Source organism: Panulirus ornatus, chromosome 36 (assembly GCF_036320965.1).
Source record: "Panulirus ornatus isolate Po-2019 chromosome 36, ASM3632096v1, whole genome shotgun sequence".
Lineage (NCBI taxonomy): Eukaryota > Metazoa > Arthropoda > Malacostraca > Decapoda > Palinuridae > Panulirus > Panulirus ornatus.
Window position 1 is genome coordinate 12,832,439 of NC_092259.1, and position 20,495 is coordinate 12,852,933.

Consider the following 20,495-nt stretch of genomic DNA (forward strand, 5'->3'; position numbering starts at 1 on the left):
CTATAACCGACCAAACGTGCACTTCTATTCAGAAAAAAAAAATGGATTATTAAATGAATGAAGCAACGATATAAGTGAGAATGGATCAGTTTCATTGATAAATAGGCAAGATAGAATTCAGCTTCTCTGGAAAGTAAGAAACGTTGAATATTTTCGGTAAAAGTGTATCATTCCGTTGGTACGTCATGAGCTTGCCAAGTTCCCCAAGCAGACTGTAGCCCACCCAGCTGTCGCACCACAACAATGTTGGTGTTAACATTGTTTACCACCAAAGATGGACACACATTTGAAAATTCTACTGTTATTGATTGATCAGAACGAGTGTAATTGCCGAAGAATATTCTGGACATGATAAGAACAAGTGTTAGTCAATGTTATTGGTAAAGTGTCTAGTGATTAGCCTAACTCGTGAATTAGGATAAGTGTTCAGTTATGTTCGATTAGAAGAAAATGCTGTTATTACTTTTGGTATTGAGGTCATGTGCAACATGTAGTTAGTGCCGCACAGATAACACAAATTCAGGAGAAATGCATAATAATGAACTCCTTACATTAGAAGTCCTTGAAACATGAGTCGCGTTGCTCTTTTCCTTAACATGTGATTAACTTGGGCAGGGTTGTGAAGATTAGGGAAACGTGGGTCTGAGTCTCATTACAGTAGGGAAAGTACATCTTGAAATCAATAGATCTTATACAAACTTTAGTAGACTTATCCAAGCAGCCAGGATTTGCCACAGTAGCCATATTGTCAATGGATAATCATCAATGATTTATCATGATAATCAAGTATGTTTGCTGGAAGTGGTTGGTTATGTGGTATATTTCTTGGGAAAGTTAGGTGAGGCAATTAAAGATTCTAATGATTTTTACAAATGTTTTACTTATTTTTATTAACAGGTACCCTACATGTTTACCTAAGCTTCATATCCCTCCCCACAACTGTGTTGATAGTAAATGCATTGCTCTGAGCTTGGAATATTGATTTCATATGTTCTGTAATGATTGTGTGGTGTTTAGTGACTAGATAAAGTTGAAGAGCATGAATTTGAGCAAGGTATTTTGTTAAATGGCATCAAATAAGGTGAGGAGAGAATATTACGGGAAGTGTCGGGTTAAGTGATGTTTAAGTAGGTAATACACTTGTATCATATCAACAGATCCTATGAAAACATCTCCAAACCTCTTAAGCAGTCAAGATTTATCTTAAATGTTTATTATTCTAGTCTAGATATAGTAGAAATGCCCATAATTGATTGTTGGGCAATTGGTGCTGAATAGTCAAGAAGCAGCGATCAGCCATGTAGTCCTCAGCAGCAGACCAATTAAATGTTGCATACTTCTACTGTCATTTCTGCTGCTAAATTAAGTGACATTCTGTTTATTTCAAACAAGTGGATTGTGTTCCTACTTTACATTAAAAAACTCAGCGTTTCCCAAGATGTGCATAATCCTAATTGCCGAAGGGTGTAGGCATGACTTGAGAAATATATCTCACCTGACTACCCAGAGTGTTGCATATGATCAATGGAGCATTGTCTACAGTGTGGAAAATTGTATTATTTTTTCTCACTGTTTGGAAGTAGAATAGATGGATGTTTTGCAAAGCCCTGTTCACTTGACCCATCAAGGTAAAAAGGAATTAAATTACAGGTGATATTGAGATGTAAGATATAATAATCTGAGTATGATTTAATAGAAATGATAAAGGTTATTTATTGAAAGTAGATAATTGACTTTGTGTTATTATGTTTGACAATGAAGTATGCATATTTGAGTGCAATATGTCTTGAAAATCTTAGGAGGAGTAGATGTATAAAATGTTCTTTGGAAATATTGAACCGATTAAGATGTCAGTCAGTAAAGATAATATGATTGTTTATGGTGTGATAATGTTCACAAGAAACATGTTAGTCTACTGTAATTTTTGTATTTCAGGATATAATTTGATGTGCATGCCACCAAACATTTAGAACAATGACAAGCAAACGAGAATTGCTTGCCACGGTGGAAAAACAAAGGGAGCAGATTTCCAAATATGAAACAAAATTAAAAGGTGTGTTAGTCAAAATACATTTTGAATGGAAAATACTTTAGATATACTATCTTAATATAGTTTGGAAATTGTTGCAGTGGAAGATTATATATGAATCAGAATTTGTTGATTTATTATTACTTTATTGGATTTTATTTACTTGCATCGTGCATTTTACATGCCAGTCAAGTAAACCTTTCTTTTGAACTTAAACTGATATGCCTTATGTTAGTATGCACCTCTCATAATCTTATTTTTCTACTTGATCTCTATCTTTTTTTATCTAGTGAAGTTCACAGTACAAGTGTGTTGTGCCTTTGAAGATAGGCAGCTTCTTAAGCAGATTCTTTCCCAAGTTTTGAATTAAACTTGGTAATTTTTGTTTTATTTAAAAGAAGATAACAAGCAGTTTCATATCTTTTAGAAAGGCTGATGATATTTTTTCTGTAAAAGGAAATAGTGGCCATTTTGGTGTGAATACTTTGCTACATCCTTTTTTTCCCTTGTTAGTACATATGAGTGCTTTCAAATGTGATATTTTTTCAGAAGAGGAGAACCTGCTTATTGTTGTTAAATGCCCAGGGTTAGGAAATGGGGGGAGGGGAATTAAGAGAAGTGATAGATATGTGAGGGCCAGATTCACAGGTTGGTGTCTGGACTGCTTAGATGTAAAGTTTTGACAATTGTACTGTGAAGGTTCTCACTCATGTAACTCTTTGGTGTTATATGGTGCATAGAAAGATGCTTATGCTATCTCAAATTTAACAATCTGTACATCTTTTCAGGATGCCATGTCTTTATGGTAAACTTTGTTTGATGAATCATCTCTATCATCCCTTAGTCTCCTTTAAATGTCTTAGGTCATCCACACAAGAATTTTATCTTTGTATTTTTATTTTTGTGATTTTTTTCTTTTCCTTCCACCATGGACTTGTGTTATGGATTTTCCAATTCAGTGTTTGTTTAAACATGGCCGAGATGGCATCTGATAATCTGTGGCCCAATGTAGTTTGTCAGGATTCTCAAAACGTGTAAGTTTAGTCTAAAATGTAAGTACGGGAAGTTAAGGTTATCTCTTAAAAGACATAAATTATTGGACTTTGTTAGCTTAGTTTGTAACATCAACAATAAGTCATAGTACTCTGGGAACTGATTATATAAATTTCCAGAACTTTCTATCACCTTCACTACTCTTTCTGAGGAGCTCGGTTGATGGTGATTATAGCAGTCTTTAACATTACCAGGTCCAACTGTCCTCAGTCTTACAGGATTGTTTAAAACATCAACAAAGCAGTTACTGTTTGAAAATATATTATTGATATCTTGACAGATGTTGTGAGAGCCTACAAAGGCTTGTTAAAAGAAAAAGAAGCCCTTGAAGCAAGCTTATCAGCTTTAGCAGAAACCCAAAACTCAAAATCAGATAACACAACAAATGCGGAAAGGCCTGATGGTTCAGAAAAAGAGACAGATTTACAGCAAGGTGATGGTGCTGAACCTCAGTCAGATGACTCAAAGGTGTGTCTTTTATTATTGTTATGATTATTATTATTATTTGATCATTATTGTTATTGAATTATTATTTATAGTATTCTTTCCACACTCATTTAGACACCCCAATCTGATCCTTTGAGGAGGATGAGCACTCCCCGCATGACTCCTTCTGTTTCCCCTTTTAGAAAGTTAGAATACAGGGAGGGGAGTATTTCCAGCCCCTTGCTCCCGTCCCCTTTACTTGCCTTCTACAACCTGTGGGGAGTGCGTGGGAAGTATTCTTTCTTCTCTATCCCTCGGGATAGGGGAGGCATGGCACATGACAGCTAGAGACTGACTGTGAATGAATGTGGCCTTTGTTATCTTTTCCTAGTGCTACCTCACGTGTTTGCGCAGGGGGAGGGGGTGCCATTTCATGTGTGGCAGAGTGGTGACAGGAATGGATGAAGGCAGCAAGTATGAATAAGTACATGTGCATATATGTTATGTCTGTGTATGTATATGTATGTATACTTTGAAATGTATAGGTAAGTATATGTGCGTGTGTGGGCGTTTTTGTATATACATTTGTATGTGGGTGGGTTGGGCCATTCTTTCTTCTGTTTCCTTGCACTACCTCACTAATGTGGGAGACAGCGACTAAGTATAATAAATGAATATTTATTTTATTAGCACTTTTATTATTATTATTATTATTATTATTATTATTATTATCATCATTATCATTATTATTATTATTATTTTATTAATGTATTCATGTGAGGTAAGAGCCGTAGATAAGGAGGTATGGAAGAGGGTGGATGTGTTGGAAGTAATATGCTTGAGGACAGTATGCAGCATGAGAAGGTTTAATCGAATGAGTTATGATAGGATAAGCAATAATTATGTGTGAGACAGCTGAAGAGAGTGTGCTGAAATGGTATAGACATATGGAAAGGTTAATTTAGGAAAAGCTGACAAATATGGTATACATAGAAGTGTAAGGAACAAGAAGAAAGAAGACAGGGAGAAGTTAGAAGTTTGGAATGAAAATGGCTTTGAGTTATGGGAGCTTGAACATGTGAGCTTGGCATGAGATAAATAGAACTGGAATTATGTAGTATACAGGGGATGACGTGCTGTCAGTGGGATGAACCAGAACGTATGAAATGTTCAGGGGAAACCGTGGAAAGTTATGGGGAGGGGGTTTAAGTGCAGCAAGATAGGGCTGTTATTCATGTGTTCCTGGTGCTACCACACTACATGGGAACTGTGGACACTTATGACAAAACTTATTGTTTTCTTATACTTGTTTATGATTTCATCTTAAGATGAGATAGCACTAATGTCAGAGGAAGAAATTGTGTTTCACTAATCTCCACTCTCTAGCTGTAATGTGTACTACACCAAAATCAAAGCCCATCCACCAGATTTGCTTGTTTTTCTATAGTCAGTTTTAAGGGTTTGAGACTGTTTTGGGTATTACAGCATCCAATAGGAAGCTCTAGTGGTACCCCTCTTCAGTAATGGAATATCAGTGGTTTTTAGTTGGGTATACAACATGAACATTTGTGTGTCTAATAGTTATTCACTCAAGATTGGAGATTTTTTTTCCATATTTCATGGATATTTATCTTCCTCGGGCTGTTTCTGAAGTACACAATATATCTTGCCATAGTATATGTATGTTGTCTTTTACCCCTAGCAAAATGAATTTTTTTTTTAATCCTAGTAAAATTTGATGTAAATACGTAAATAATCTCAGTATGTTTCATGTGAAAGTCAGTTATGTTTAATGTTTTAGCATTTAGGCATTCGATACTTGTGCATGATGCATTTGCAATATAGAGATGATTTGTCTTGTAGGACAGTGGAAGACAGAGAAGCTCAGATGATATTAAAGAAGACCTAAAGAAAAAAGTTGCTGCATTGACTTCTGCTCTAAACACATTGTCTTCAGAGAAAAAACGAACTGAAGTATCTTTTCAGAATGACAAGAAGAGACTTCTGGGTGAAAAAGAAAAGGTTTGTATGTCTTGTTTTAGATAATTACACATACCTGGTTATCCCCTTGCATAACACACACATTGTTGAGTTCCATATAGAACATGAAATTGATGATTTTTCATCTCCTAATAGCTCGAATTTTGGAAAGAGAGGAAATGTGTGACAGAGGCTTTATTTGTCATCTATATGTTTTGTCATTTATATATCATTTCATCTCCACAGTCTCACCATGAATGTTGAAAAAATGTTTTTTGGTTTAGTGTGGTTTTGTCTTTCTGTGAATTACAGTATGGCAAGAAAGAAAATCAAATGAGACCACATATTCAAGAGAAAACAGCGCATGTTTCTGCTTAAGCCTCTTTTTACCACCTTTTTTAACAACCAAGCTCACAGTCAGAGCCTGAATTGCTGAAAATGTTATTAATTATGGGAGTGCAAATGAAGAAAAGCCTTACCCATCTCATCTCTTGAAGGTTACCGTAGAAGTGCTTGTAATTACATGAAGGTTTTATTGAAATATAAGCGTACTTTTCTCTTTGACCATTATCTTGAAGTAGTTTCTTGCCTTGTACTGTTTCATTGTGTGCAGGTTCTTGCTTTTTGTTATGTTAAAGTATATGTTGAATGATGTCATCATGGCTTTTTAATGTTTATATGGACGGAGTTATGAGAGATGAAAGCAAAACTAGGGAAAAGGAGTGCAGAAATGGAGTGTAGCAGTGAGGTATGGTGGCTATTGATAAGTCTGTTTGCAGAAGATACTGTGTTGTTTGCTGAAAGTGGAGGCATGGAAGGTTTTAAGTGTTTTATGATGTATGTAAATGTAGGTGGTGGATGATAGATGAGTAAAAGTAATGGTTTATGAAAGGAAATAGAGTGAAGGTATAGATTTTGCAAAGCCCTGCTGAGTAAGAGAAGAAAGTGTAATGTGTTTTAGATATGGGGGAGAAAGACTGGAAGGGGTGACAATTTAAGTATTTTGGAGTTATCCTGGGAAAGTTTGGTGATATGAAAGGAGAGATAAGGGAGAGAACAGTACAAGGTAGAAGAATCATTGAGTTCCATAGTAGAATAATGAAGGATAGAGGTGTATGTATGGAGGTGAAGGAAGTATTAAGGACAGCATAGTCTTCCCAACCTTGACCAATGCAGCGAAACATGTACATAGAATGAGTTAAAGAGGTCAAGATTCCAGGCTATGGAAATGGGTCATGGTGGTGATATGTGGAAATAGTATGACAAGATGGAATGAAGAAAGTAATGACGGGGTATATGAGAGATTTGGTGTGGTAGGGAATGCAAAGGGAATGAATTATGGAGTGGTTGAAATGTAATACTTTTAGATGTTTCATGCTTGTGGAAAAGATGCAGGATGGGGTGTTTACAAGGAGATTGTATGCTATTACAATTAAAAGGGTTGTTTTAAGAGGAAGACCACCTGTGACATGGGGAAATGGAGTGGAAAAGTACTAGAGGGAGAAAAATGGGAAAAGAATGTGTGGAATGGTGTATGCAATGGGGGCATGTAAGGACTGGGATAAGTGGAGACTCTCTTACTGTGACCACCCCTTAATGAGAGGAATGGATTTCAGAGATATAGATAGAATAAGGATTGAGTCTGGAAACTCATGTGTTGTATAATGAAGACCTTGTAATGAGAATATTACCGTATCCTTTTCTTTTATTTATAGTTGGAGAGGAGCCTACAGGAAGCTTTGGATGCCAAAACAGCATGTGAAGTTGACACAGAGGAAAAGCTACAGGATTTGCGAAGTCGACTGATTGTTGCACAGCATGAACGTGATCAAGACACACAGAATTCAGCTGTTATGTTGAGGTATGGCATTATATTACACAAGTGGAAAACTATAGACTTGCTATAGCGAAAATTGGGGGTTAATGTTCAGGACCCATCTGCATAAGTCATTCCCATTCAACTCAGCATTCCATTACAGTATTATACTTCCTGTTCACCATATATTTATTTCTAAATTTAGACATACAGGGAGTCTGTACAAATGTTGGGGATGCATCCCAAAAAAGTGCAACTTTAAGTGAAACAGCATGTCATATGATGAAAATTTAACACAAACCCAAAGACATAGTGGTAACATTTATTGGAACCTTGTTGGTCAAAAAGGTTTTACAAAAGCTATTAGGTACGGAAAATTGTATTGTTATTAGTTAGATTTTTTAGATATAAAACAAATATAGATAATACACCTAACATGGTTATACTGATTTTGATCATTTCATACACTCAGAAGTCTTTCTATGTTTTCCATGATTTCGTTTCTGTGGTGAGTTATTTTAGTAGCAGGTTCAGGTGTCACACTTTGAGCATTTCTTTAATTTTGTTTTACATTAACAATTTATTCTCACCAACTTGGGGGGGGGGGGGGGGGGGGGGGGGGGGATGTCAAGTGCTTTGGCTATACTCATTCCATATTTTCCAGCATCTGAATTCCTTAGATATCTAAGTTGACCTAGTTAGTACCTTCTCTTGGTTTTTTCAGACCAGAGATAAATCCCTCCATGTTGGTTATTTTCCACTTATTCAGTTGGGCTTTGTTGAAGTATAAACACTGATATTATATTGAAAAGACATTCAAAATAAAGGAGAACAAAACATTATGGCAGGGCTTTGTGAGACTGATGCTGGTAATGCAGTGGAGGAATAGCAGTCGTTCATTATTATGAATGCTACCCAACGTAGTTCATTATTGTTGCAATTGCATGGTTTAGATTTTTTCAATGACTGAGTTCATCAGCAACATTTACACAAACCAACTTGTAAGACAACATTGTTTAGGAAGAGCTCTGTATATGGGTTTTAAGTACAAGTTTTTGTGGATATGGGTAGGTGAGTGGAGTGTAAGGATCTCTTGAAATGACAAAAGCAGTCTCACACATATTTAGAAAGGGAAGCTCTTACATTTGTAAGGGACAAGGATGCTTTTTGCTGAAATGGAATCAGAGGTAATACAGGCCGTGAAAAAATGTGAGACTTCTTATGAAGGATGAATGGCATGAAAAAGAAAGGGTCATGGTAAAATGTGAATCAGGATTGTTAGTGTTGTTTGAGTGTGTAGGATAATGATATTCAGGAGTTGCCAAACAGTATATATATTCTGAGAGCTGGTATATAAAGAAGGGAGCTTTGTATTGTATAATTATTATGATTATCATTAGTTATTGTAGTTGTGATAACATTAACAATAACAGAGAAAATAGACCTCACCTAATTTTTCTTTAAGAGCAAGCAGTTCCCTGTCATCAGTGAGGTCTTACCTCACGACAGTCTCAGAATTTATGGGTAATGTTTTGTGTAACTTAAATGCTGCATAGCTCATCATGTCTATCCTTACTTTTGTATTTGTCCTCCCATTTCTCCTTCGTAATGATGCTTATCATTAACATGTTGATATTTATGTGATATTGTCTATGAAAGTATTAATTGCTGACATGTATATTTGTATTAGCTGATTTTGCACATAATTTTCTGAAGGGAATTAGAGAGCAAGTTAGCAGTGGAACGAAGTACAAAAGAGCGCTTAGAGGCATCACTAGATGAAGCAACACAGCAGTTGCAAAGATCCATGGCACCTGCCAACCATCGTCCACAAGAACACTATGAAAAGAAAATCAGTGATCTTCAAAATGAACTAGAGCAGGTAATGCTTAATTTTTTAAGATATATAATGCTGTTCAAGAAAAGGTTCCTTTTAGTAGACTGTTTGGTCTCAGTTGTCCGATGTAGCACTATAATGGGACAAGAGGACCATTTTATATCTTACTGATGAAGATATTTTTATGTATCCTGCTATGACTTACCCTTTGTGTAGCCCCAGTGCTGAGTGTGAATCCTTCAGAATTGAAAATGAATGCAGTATTTGGTGGCAACTAATCTTTAATAGTTAACCATTCTAATGTAAGATTTGTTTATCTATCGTATAGATATTTTTCCTTTATTTTCATGAATAGAGCATATCTTTTAATAGAGACAGGATTGAAAGTTGGTACTTTGGTGTCCCAGATTTATATTTGAGTGGTATCAGTTTACCCACGATTAAGAAGAAATAACTAGTTGGCTAAACTTTATGATTGTTAAAATTACTTTAATTTCTAGACAGTTATGTAAGTTTTGGCATGGTTGCTTTAGTTATATGTAGCCTTCAGTGTGTATTTGTCATTGTTTATCCCTGAAAAGCTGTAAGTGTTTGGTAAAAAGGCTTATACTTAGACCTGTTTGATAGTCTTTCATCTCTTGTATTCAGTTTTAGATTGTAAAGATTATTTAAGATATTCAGTTACATTCACTTAAATTTTTTCACTTTAATGTTACTTTTATTCATATATGGAGTGAATAAGTATGGAGTGGCTGACAAAAAGGATGTATTTGTCAGAGTTGGATGGCATCAGGAGAAATTGGATATGGGAGAATGGAGTGAATAAGATTTTGAGTGCTTAGGGCCTGACCTTGCAGGACAGTGAAAGGCATGTTCAGGATTGAGTGAATTGGATCAATGTAGTTAACAGGGGATGAAGTGCTGTCAGTGTACTGAACCAGGGCATATGAAGCTGTCCTGGGAAAACCACAGAAAGCTTTGTGAGGTCTGGTTGTTGATAGTTTGCTGTAGTTTTGGTGCATTACACATGACAGCTAGAGAATGGATGTGAGTGATTGAGGCCTTTTCTTCATCTGTCTCTGGTGCTACCTCACTAATGTGGAAAATAGTGAACAAGTATGAAAAAAAGGTATTTTCAGTTTTACATAATTGCTTCTCATGGATTAGTGCAGTAACTTCAAGAACAAGAGAACAGTGGTCTCATTTGACTAAATCCACCCCCTTTAGCTATCATGTATATTGTATGAAAACCAGTATTTGCTATCCACACTCAAATACCACAGACTACTCCATGGTTTAACCCAGAGATAGCATGTCACCCCTCATGTACCACAAACTTTATTACTGCACAAGTGAGTTTATACTAACCTTTGAGTATGTTACTTACATGATCACATTTTGAATTAAGAGTTTTCTTCAAGTAATTTTTTATTTATTGATTTTGTTTGTCATGATGGCAATACATGATGGTTAAAGACAGTTTTGAACAGATAAGACCATTGTTCTTTTGTTCCCGGTGCTACCACACTTAAGCATGGAAAGCAGTTAGATATAAAAAAGTGTTGTGACTTGGCTACCTTTGATAGCATTATTGTTTTATGCTCTGAAGCATTAGGTCTCCCATTGATGAGAATGATATAAGAGGATTGTTAGGAAGCATATCAAAGTATAATTTATTTTCTAGATGTTAAGAAATTACCATTGGTAGATGTATTATGTATTTGGTATTAATCATAGACTCTGACTTATTAAGGTTCGATCTCGTCTTAAGAGAGCAGAGCAACAGTCTGAGGAGCCTCCATTGTTACGAAAGATACATGGGCAGATGGAAGAAATGAGAAAACAACACACAGAGGCCCTGCAGCAAGTATGTTTATATTTATTTCAAAATATTAGGTCAGAGACAAGACTTGTTATCTTGTGTAAGGGGAGTGACACTGTATGTAAAGTGCAAACAGAACTTGAGTATTTCTACCATCTGTGCTGTGATTGCAGACATTGCCATCTCTTGATCTTCATCAGCGAAACTGAACATTTTGACATGGCAAACTGTTAATGAATGGAGAGCGATGTAAATTTTCACTCTTTTCTATAGCATAATTTTTGTAATTCAAAGTTCTTTATATAGGGAGAAAGAATACTGCCTATTTATCTCCTTCTGTCACAGAAGGTGACTAAGAAGGGCAGGAGCAAGGGGCTGGAAATCCTCCTTTCCTGTATTACTGTCCAAAAGAATTAAAAGAGGGAGAAGGTAAATGAGGATCGTTTTCCCTCTAAGGCTTAATCATGTTTTGGATGCTACCTCATTCACTTAGGAAATGGCAAACATGTATTGAAAAAGAAAGAAAAATGTGGAAGGAGAGAAAATGAAAAGATTATTAGATTATATTTGTCACACCAAAAATGACAACAGCTAACTGAATATATTGCAAATAAACTGAAAAGTTTGGAGTTTGTTATCATCGTACATCAGACACCTGACCTGTTGTGGAACCAATTTGATAAAGGGGAAAATATATATTTGAACAACAGCATATATCTTACTGATGTAAATGAAGAATCAATGAAAGAAATAAACAAATGAAGTTTTTTTCATAGAGATATTTTTGCACTTTGAGTTGTGCGCAGGAGGATGGATGTGCTGGAAATGAGATGTTTGAGGACAATGTGTGGTGTGAGGTGGTTTGATCGAGTAAGTAACGTAAGGGTAAGAGAGATGTGTGGAAATAAAAAGAGCGTGGTTGAGAGAGCAGAAGAGGGTGTTTTGAAGTGGTTTGGGCACATGGAGAGAATGAGTGAGGAAAGATTGACCAAGAGGATATATGTGTCGGAGATGGAGGGAACGAGGAGAAGAGGGAGACCAAATTGGAGGTGGAAAGATGGAGTGAAAAGGATTTTGTGTGATCGGGGCCTGAACATGCAGGAGGGTGAAAGGAGGGCAAGGAATAGAGTGAATTGGAGCGATGTGGTATACCGGGGTTGACGTGCTGTCAGTGGATTGAATCAAGGCATGTGAAGCGTCCGGGGTAAACCATGGAAAGCTGTGTAGGTATGTATATTTGCATGTGTGGACGTGTGTATGTACATGTGTATGGGGGGGGTTGGGCCATTTCTTTCGTCTGTTTCCTTGCGCTACCTCGCAAACGCGGGAGACAGCGACGAGGTAAAAAAAAAAAATATATATATATATATATATATATATATATATATATATATATATATACCATGGAAAGCTGTGTAGGTATGTATATTTGCGTGTGTGGACGTATGTATATACATGTGTATGGGGGGGGGGGTTGGGCCATTTCTTTCGTCTGTTTCCTTGCGCTACCTCGCAAACGCGGGAGACAGCGACAAAGTATAATAAAAAAAATAAATATAATTTTTGCACTTTGAATGGGGAGAGAAAGCTGGTGATATAATTTTTTTTAACTAAAAATCAATACAAGGAAGTATTCACATGCATCACAGCTGAATATGTGCTCATTCATTCATGAAAAATAGCATAAACTACATGTTTACTCAGTTTGAGTTGATAGATATCGCTGCTGTACACCTGATACTAATGAGAAACATGCAATGACAATTGAACATCAGTTGATTGGCGCCATGTAGATCAGAACATTCAAAGACACTGTCTAGTGGTTGGTTTACAATCTTCCACCAGTGGGAAGCAGACATATTTACAAATGGGTCTTTTCATGAAAAAAGAGATTAATGAACTATCTGGTTAATAGATGTCCAGAAATCATGCTGTTGACTTCATTGTAGCTTTCAGTTACCAAATTTTGTTTTGGTTTGAACCAGGAACGAACTCGTGCTGCTGTAGTGGAAGAATCTGCAAGGGATTTGGCAAAGTCACATGAGGAACGTGTGGCAAGCTTAGAAGCCCGATTGGCTGACCTTTCCTTTACTGTGGCATCTTATGATCGTACACGACAAGGTGATCTTCATGCCATCCATAAACTGAAGGTTGGTGTTATAACCTATGATTATTAGATTTTTTAATTTTGCAGCTTCTTATGAACATATGTTACTTATCTTCATGGGATATTTTTATAAAACTTTAAGTGTTGAGAGATTTTGCTTTTTTTTCACCATTATTTGTCATCTTTTTTTTCCCCTGTAAATTGTTTCATTAGAGTTAGTACTGAACTTTAGTTTCTTGTGTAATTCGTACAAGAGCATCTATATAAGGTAGACACATAAGGTAGAAGTAGTCAGTAGGAACAGTAGGTAGGACCCCCTGCAAACACTGCACTAGAGTTGCCCTCTGTAGTGGCCTGTTAAGGGTGAGGCACTAAAGGCTAAGCAGCGGCACTGGAGTCCACTAGGTTTAGAGACTCTGTTGCTGTGGCTACCCCCTTGATGGAGTTCCAGTTGGAACTGGTGTCAGAAATATGTACATACATAGATAGTACCTATATTTATGTAATGGTGCCTCCTTTCACATTCAAGATTATAAAGCACATATCAAAACTTATCAAATTCCTCACTACTGATATCTCCAAAGCATCCTACGGTAAAAACCCATTAGCAGTTTCTCATAACCCCTGCTGAGAAAATTTATTTTTTGTTTTTGCCTTCAAATGAATGGGGTCAGCATTTATATGCAGAACTGGGAATACATGATACAAAGAAGGGCTTTTTAGGAACTGACAAAAGAGAAAAGTGAAAATAAGGAAGTAGCAAGTGGAAAAAAAGAAAATAGAAATTAGTAATATTCAAAGGAGAGGGAATACTTTCCATGTATCTTCTGTGTGTTGTAGAAGGTGAAGGGGTGGGGGCTGAATATCCTGCTCTCATGTTTTGCTTTCTAAAAGAACAGAGGGGGGGGGGGGGGGGGGGGAGCCAACCAAGGTTTTTCTGTTGACTTTACCTCACTCAGACAGAATTAAGAAACACCTGTAAAAAACTACATGTTAACCACAACGGCATAATTGCCACCTCATCATCCTTATAGCTGATGTGTTTTCTTGTGGGCTGAAATATTTAACTGGTGAACTAATTGGTTCATTGCATGCAATTGGGCAACTTACCACCTTGAAGATTTTTTGAAGTATTCTTTTGATTTAGTATGGATTATTGTTTGGTTGGTTTTCCTACCATTTTATAGGGATTATGCTGCCTGTCACCAAAAGTGATCATTTGCTTGTGTAACTGAATTCAAATGCAGCATATTTCTTGTACTTTAAACTGCCTTCTCTTTGATAAGATGTACTTAAAGTTTTTTATTTTCAGGATAAAGTATCAGAGCTGGCACAGGAAAATGGTTTTCTTTTATCTCGTCTAGAACCCGATGTAGACAACAGTGAAACAGACATCAATACCCTTTGTGATCGCCTAACCAAGCTTAGAGATCAGCTGATCAATGCAAATCTTCACACATCACATCCTGTTGATGTTGAGAGTATGAGCATTAATTCATAATTTGATATTGATTGCTTTTTTGCACTTTTTTCTGGAACCATATTATCTGTCATGAAAGTATAAGTGTCAAGTAAATTTATTACTAATTCATGGTTCCATTTTATGGTAAACATTAATAAATTTAACAGGCCTTCTAAGTGGAGGTGAAAACATCCATGCTCGCTGTCAGCAGGAGTATGATCAGCTGAAGGAGGAATTTGAAAACTACAAGATATCTTCCAAGCAGCAGTCAAAGTAAGTGTTTCCCTTTGTGCTCTTCACAGAGAGTGACAGGCTTTTATGAAATATGACCTAAGTTATTTTAGGTGGCTTTGACTTAAAAATTGGCTATAAGTTTGTGTTACTTAGAATAGAATATAGATAAAATGCATGAGTATTAGTGCCTATTTTATAAACGTACATATGTGTGTGTACATGCAGAGTTATCGGGGAAACAACCTGCAAAGGAGAGTGTGGAAAACAATTAGAAGAATTGCGACAAAAAATACGTAGTCTCACCTCAGCAGCTCAGCATGCAGCAGATTCCCATTCCCAGCAGGTGGCATCACTTAAATATGTAAGGATAGACCTCATTGATTATATTTGTTGGAAAAGGGAATTTCTGTTGTCTGGAGAATCTTGTCTACTGTGGCCATAGTCCCAGCAATTATTGATAATGATAGATTTAATGCTAAAAAAAAAGATGTTACATAATAAAGGGCAGACCTCTGGTGATGTAAAGAAATGGTGATATATTAAAATTTATGTAATGATGAAGGTAGATGTCAGTTGAACTCTTCCTGTCAAATCACCTTTCATCATGGAGGGAATATGGTGCTTCATGTGGTGGCCAAGGTTCATGTAAGATGTTACTCATATTATTTATCTGGGCCCCTCACCATTCTCTTTCTTGTAAAAGAAAAAAGTATGTTTTCATGGTACCACACTAAGCTATTTGAAGGTCTGTATTTTACCTATCGAAATAAGAGAATATAATAATTGCAAATTGTAGATGTATAGAGTCCAGTCAAAACCTCACAGACTTGTGGTTCATTGAAATATGACTTGACAGGTCAGAGTATTGCTTTGACTTTACTTGTTAGCATAAACTCAGTACCTGTTGATACCAAAACAAGTCAGTATCTTGAAGAAACTTCTTATTGGTCACGATGCAGTTATAAGTGATCACTGAATATTTCCCATAGCCAAATACTTTGTTGCTAAAAGAATGGCAGTTTACTCTTGTTTGAAATTATTGTGGTTAGAAAATATGCTGGATGCGTTACAGGAGTTGTCATCTTTGAGATCATCACATGAAGATCAGTTGCGACGTGTAGAAAGTGAAAGCAGAGTGACTGTGGCAGCTGTGGAACAGCAGTTGTCTTTGCAACAGCAGCGTTCACTTGCTACATTAGCTGAGCGTGATTTGGAAATTCAGCGTCTAACTCAGCAGCTGCATGAACGAGAAAAAGCACCTCCTCAAGTAAGAACAGTCACATCCGTGAACTTTGATAAATACGAATTAGATAGGACAACTTCTATTTCAGTATAATTTGTTGACCCCAGCATGACAATTGCTGGAATATTTTATGTGGGAACAGATTTGTTGTTCCTTATTATTACTGTTTCCCATGTTAGTGAGGTAGCCAGGAACGGACGAAGAAAAGCCACATATGCTCACTTCCAACCTCTAGCTGTAATTGGTAATGCACTGAAACCACAGTTCTGTCCCATGTAAACTTGACACCCTCCTGCATGTTCAAGCCCCAAACACTCAAAGCATCTTTCACTCCCTTTTTCCACTTCCTCCCTTACCCTTGTTCCCTCCACTTCCTACATGTGTACCCTTTTAGTAATATCCCCTTAATCATCCTCTTCATTTGTCCAAACCATTTTAGCACCTTTTCAGCTCTCCCTGTCATACTCCACTTATTGCCACACCTCTCCCATACTCCATCATTTCTTTCTTAATCAACCTACCTCACACAAAATTTTGTCCTCAACCATTTCCTTTCCTACATATTCACCCTTTTCCATACTTGTTTATGTAGGACCCATGCCTCATATCCTAACAGCATTGTTGAAACTATTGTACCATCAAACATACCCATGTGTACCCTCTCAACACATGAAGGCTTTGTACACCACCCTGTCAAAAAGAAGGCATAAGCAAATGTTTCATTACAGAGAGCTTTAAGCTTATGCTTTGATATCTTCTGCATTATTAGTGCAGTGTTAATCATATGTACCTGTACTTTAAGGAAATATTGCAAGTTTTGAAGGGACACCCTTCTGTAAGTTGATGGTGTTCAGGGCAATTTTATAAGTTGACTGAAAAAATAGAGTTCCAATAATATCATGTATTTTTACAATATTATCATTTTTCTGTTGTCTGACAGAGGAAGGTAGAGACACTTTAGAATTTGATTTTTGCACTTTTTATTTGAATTACTTTTCACAGCCTTTCTTTTGTCACAACCTCATTTGGAGCAAATTTCATGCCAGTTTAGTATTGTAAATTCTCATATCACTTAGTTTCATTTGTCACAGAATTTACATGTCATAAAGAAGATTACCATGTGATGGTTATATGCTGTGGCATGGTTGCTGAGTGAATGAAATATGTTTAAATATGATTTTCAAGAGAATCTGACTTTTCATTGTTGTTTTCTTGGTCACATTTTAGTTTGCTGATTGCATTTGTTTTTATAAACTTCAAGTAACAAGGTCTGTGGTAGCCATCTCTTTCAGGATCATAGCTCAGGATTGGAATAGTTTCACATTGTTGAGCATGATAATCTTTTTCTCCTGACTGCACTCTTATTTTCTTACAGTCAATAAGTTTATTATAACTCTTTTCACATAGTAAAATTATAGGAGAATCTTTTTCAGTCTGTAGATCAGGATAGTGAACTACACATCGAGGGTCATCTGGTGACTTGACGGGCATTGTGTCTTCTGCGACATCTGCAAAAGAATATCATAATGAAAAAGAGTAATATGACTTAAACTAAAAATAATGCTGAAGAAATTCCATCTCTTTTGATTCATGCAACTTCTTGATTGTGTGAAAGGGTACCAACCTTTCATTGTCATTTGATGCTAACACTGCCAATATGATAGATTATTCAAAATGCATCTCTTGTGATGACTTTCAGGTAATTACAAAAACAAATAATATAGCATAAACCAGTGAGATGCAGTTGAAGTCCCAGAAAAGTTAGGTATAGAGGGAATAATGTTCCATTGATTATGAAGGGTTGGTGAGGACCCAAGAATCACTGCACATTTTATTCTAGTTCAAGAATCTAGGCTGTGGAAATGAGTTGTTTGAGAGGAGCACGTGGTATGACTAGATAGAATGAAGTCCTGAGGGGATGGATGAGAGATTTGGCAGGAGCTTTAGGTAGAAGTAGTAAATAGGAACATTTGGGAGGAGCCTCTGCAAACACTGCACTTGGACTTGCCCTCTACTAGTGGCCTGTTAAGGGTGAGGCACTAAAGGTTAAAAAGTGGCACTGGAGTTTGCTATTTATGAAGACTATTGCCATGGCCACCCCCTTGAGGGAGTTTCAGTTGGGAACAGGCATCAAAGATACAGATAGGGAGCGGAATGCAAAGGGAATGAATTGTGGAGTTGCAAAGTAGGTGAAACATAATACTTTGAGGTGGTTTGGCCAGGTGGAAAGAATGCAAGACAGAGAGTTTAAAAGGAGTGTATGACAGTGTGAGTAAAGGGGTTGGTGTGAGAGGGAGACTACTTGTGACATGAGAAAATAGAGTTGAAGAGTCCTGAAGGTGAAGAATGTCTGGGATGGTGTATGTGAGGGAGGTATCTAAGGACAGGGATAATTAGAGAATCTTTTGCTGTGGCTACCCCCCTTTGATGGGAGTTCACAGAGGGAATGTATGTCAGAGATATATATACTGGGGCCATGGGAAAAGACTATCCTTCCCTTTATAACCTTGGGTCCTCATTCATCAAATCATTTGAGGATGAGAGAGTAACCAGTGTAATGTTTCAAGGTATATATGTGCACATACATATATATATATTTATATGTTATCCCTGGGGATGGGGGAGAAAGAATACTTCTCGCTTATTCCCTGCTTGTTGTAAAAGGCGACTAAAAAGGGAGGGAGCAGGGGAGCTGGAAATCCTCCCCTCCAGTTTTTACTTTTCCAAAACAAGGAACAGAGAAGAGGGCCAAGTGAGGATTTTCCCTCTCAGGCTCAGTTCTACATTCTAAACACTTCCTTGCTAATGTGGGAAATGGCAGATATGCATGAGTATGATATATGTATGTGCATTTATACTGCTTTTCTGTTTCTGGAGTATTAAAGTGGTGCCTGGAATCATCCTGTAGCCTCCAGATTAGAATTGATGGTCATCTGTTACAGTCGTATTGCACTTACTACTGCAGCTTTCTTTATGATGCTATTCTTTACATGGTAAGGCCACTCCTCAGGCATTTGATTTTCAAAATAGTAGCCCCAACAGTTTTGGATGGATGAAAGTCTAAGGCATTAATGCAAAAGAATGTTAGAGGGTGGATGTACTAAAAGTGAAATACCTGAGAATGATGTTTTGCATTACTTAGGTAGAATATTTCAAGAAATAACATTGGGGATAGGAGAGAAAGTATACTGCCCCTGTATTCCCTGTATGTTGTAGGTGACTAAAAGGGGCAGGAGCTGGTGGCTGGAAATCCTCCCTTCCTGTATGACTTTCCAAAAGAAAGAGCAGAGCTGGGTGAGGCTTTTTCCTCATAGGTTCTGTCATCTGTTCTTGATGCTACCTCGCTCACGCATGAAGTGGTGAGCATATATGAAAAAGAAAAATTACTAGGAAAAGGTGTAGTATATGTTTGAAGTACAGGGAACGAGTTGGGAAGGAAACCGAGAAGTAGACTGAAGGATGGAGTGAAGAGGGCATGGAGGTACCAGGGCCTGAATATTCAGGAAGGTGATAGGTGTGCACTGGATAGAAAGAACTGGAGTGATGTGGTATATATATTGAGTGGTGGTCTGTTAATAAGCTGGACCAGGGCACATAAAGCGTTCAAGTTAAACCATTGAGAAGTCTTTAGGGCTTGGCTGTGGATGGTATACTGTGGTTTCAGTATGTCATACATAACAGCTAGAGACTGGATGTGTGCAAATGAAATTGTTTTGTTTGTGTTCCACATGCTTTGGAAAGGTGGTTTGGTATAAAAAAGAATATTTTTTTTTTATTTTGTGGTATTCAGAACAATATTATTTATAAGAGGATACTGTGATGTTCCTTTTAAAGATTTTTACTTGACTTAGTTTGAATTTCTTGTACAAATGTTTTGTGACTGAATTGGACAGAGTATGGGGTTTTAATTCTGACCCTTAAATTTTAGAATGGTATAGGAAGCCTGGAAGCCACAGCAGCACTATTATCCCAGGTTAGTGGTGGCAGTGAGGGTCCACTTCTGCACCACTTAGAGGAGTTGGCACGCAAAGACCAAGAAATATCTCAGTTACGACGAGAAAAGAGACAGCTTGAGACAACTATGCGGGAGGTGCAGATGGCTGCACTAGTCAGGCAACAAGCCCAACAAGACACAATTGAAGCTCTAGAGGAGGAGTCAGAGAGGTAACTTTGTTTCATATATAATGTATACTTGACTTTTTTATCTTTTTGATATGCCAGTGATCCAGACAGACTCTTACTGTGTATCATCTGCTGTTCTCCAAAAATTGGATGGGAGGGGAAAGGTGGCATTGAGATTCCATTAGCATACAAAAATGAAGGGCTTGCTATATCAAGAGATCCTGTTGCAGATTGTTTCCAAGAGCTTAAAGAGTAGTCGTGTGTTATTGTAAAATTGAATAGAAAAAAGTTTATAAACAAATATTTTTATGAAAGGCATGAGGATGCCTCAGAGGAGACAAAAGATTGCTTTAGAGTTGAAGTA

General features: G+C 37.0%; 2 protein-coding genes across 7 annotated transcripts in view; one reads left to right on the forward strand and one right to left on the reverse strand.

Annotated features, from left to right (window-relative positions):
• The window catches only part of GCC88 (GRIP and coiled-coil domain containing 88 kDa), a 25,065-nt gene continuing 4,570 nt past the window's right edge, over nucleotides 1-20,495 (forward strand). The window contains exons 1-13 of one of the 4 annotated variants that reach the window (XM_071683440.1): nucleotides 1-133; nucleotides 1,936-2,053; nucleotides 3,363-3,550; nucleotides 5,372-5,530; nucleotides 7,204-7,349; nucleotides 9,021-9,186; nucleotides 10,895-11,008; nucleotides 12,949-13,113; nucleotides 14,383-14,551; nucleotides 14,700-14,805; nucleotides 14,992-15,127; nucleotides 15,839-16,033; nucleotides 19,938-20,173. In XM_071683440.1, the coding sequence (XP_071539541.1) occupies nucleotides 1,975-2,053; nucleotides 3,363-3,550; nucleotides 5,372-5,530; nucleotides 7,204-7,349; nucleotides 9,021-9,186; nucleotides 10,895-11,008; nucleotides 12,949-13,113; nucleotides 14,383-14,551; nucleotides 14,700-14,805; nucleotides 14,992-15,127; nucleotides 15,839-16,033; nucleotides 19,938-20,173 (1,859 nt within the window). In that variant the 5' untranslated portion in view covers nucleotides 1-133; nucleotides 1,936-1,974. Of the gene's footprint in view, nucleotides 134-189; nucleotides 381-1,935; nucleotides 2,054-3,362; nucleotides 3,551-5,371; nucleotides 5,531-7,203; nucleotides 7,350-9,020; nucleotides 9,187-10,894; nucleotides 11,009-12,948; nucleotides 13,114-14,382; nucleotides 14,552-14,699; nucleotides 14,806-14,991; nucleotides 15,128-15,838; nucleotides 16,034-19,937; nucleotides 20,174-20,495 lie in introns of those variants that run through there. The other 3 variants (XM_071683439.1, XM_071683438.1, XM_071683441.1) reach the window with 3 other exon arrangements.
• Nucleotides 16,973-20,495, reverse strand: part of LOC139760368 (uncharacterized) — a 26,288-nt gene continuing 22,765 nt past the window's right edge. For all 3 annotated transcript variants that reach the window (XM_071683453.1, XM_071683452.1, XM_071683454.1), the window contains one exon: nucleotides 16,973-17,517. In XM_071683453.1, coding sequence (XP_071539554.1) covers nucleotides 17,177-17,517 — 341 coding nt within the window. In that variant the 3' untranslated portion in view covers nucleotides 16,973-17,176. The remainder of the gene's footprint in view (nucleotides 17,518-20,495) is intronic.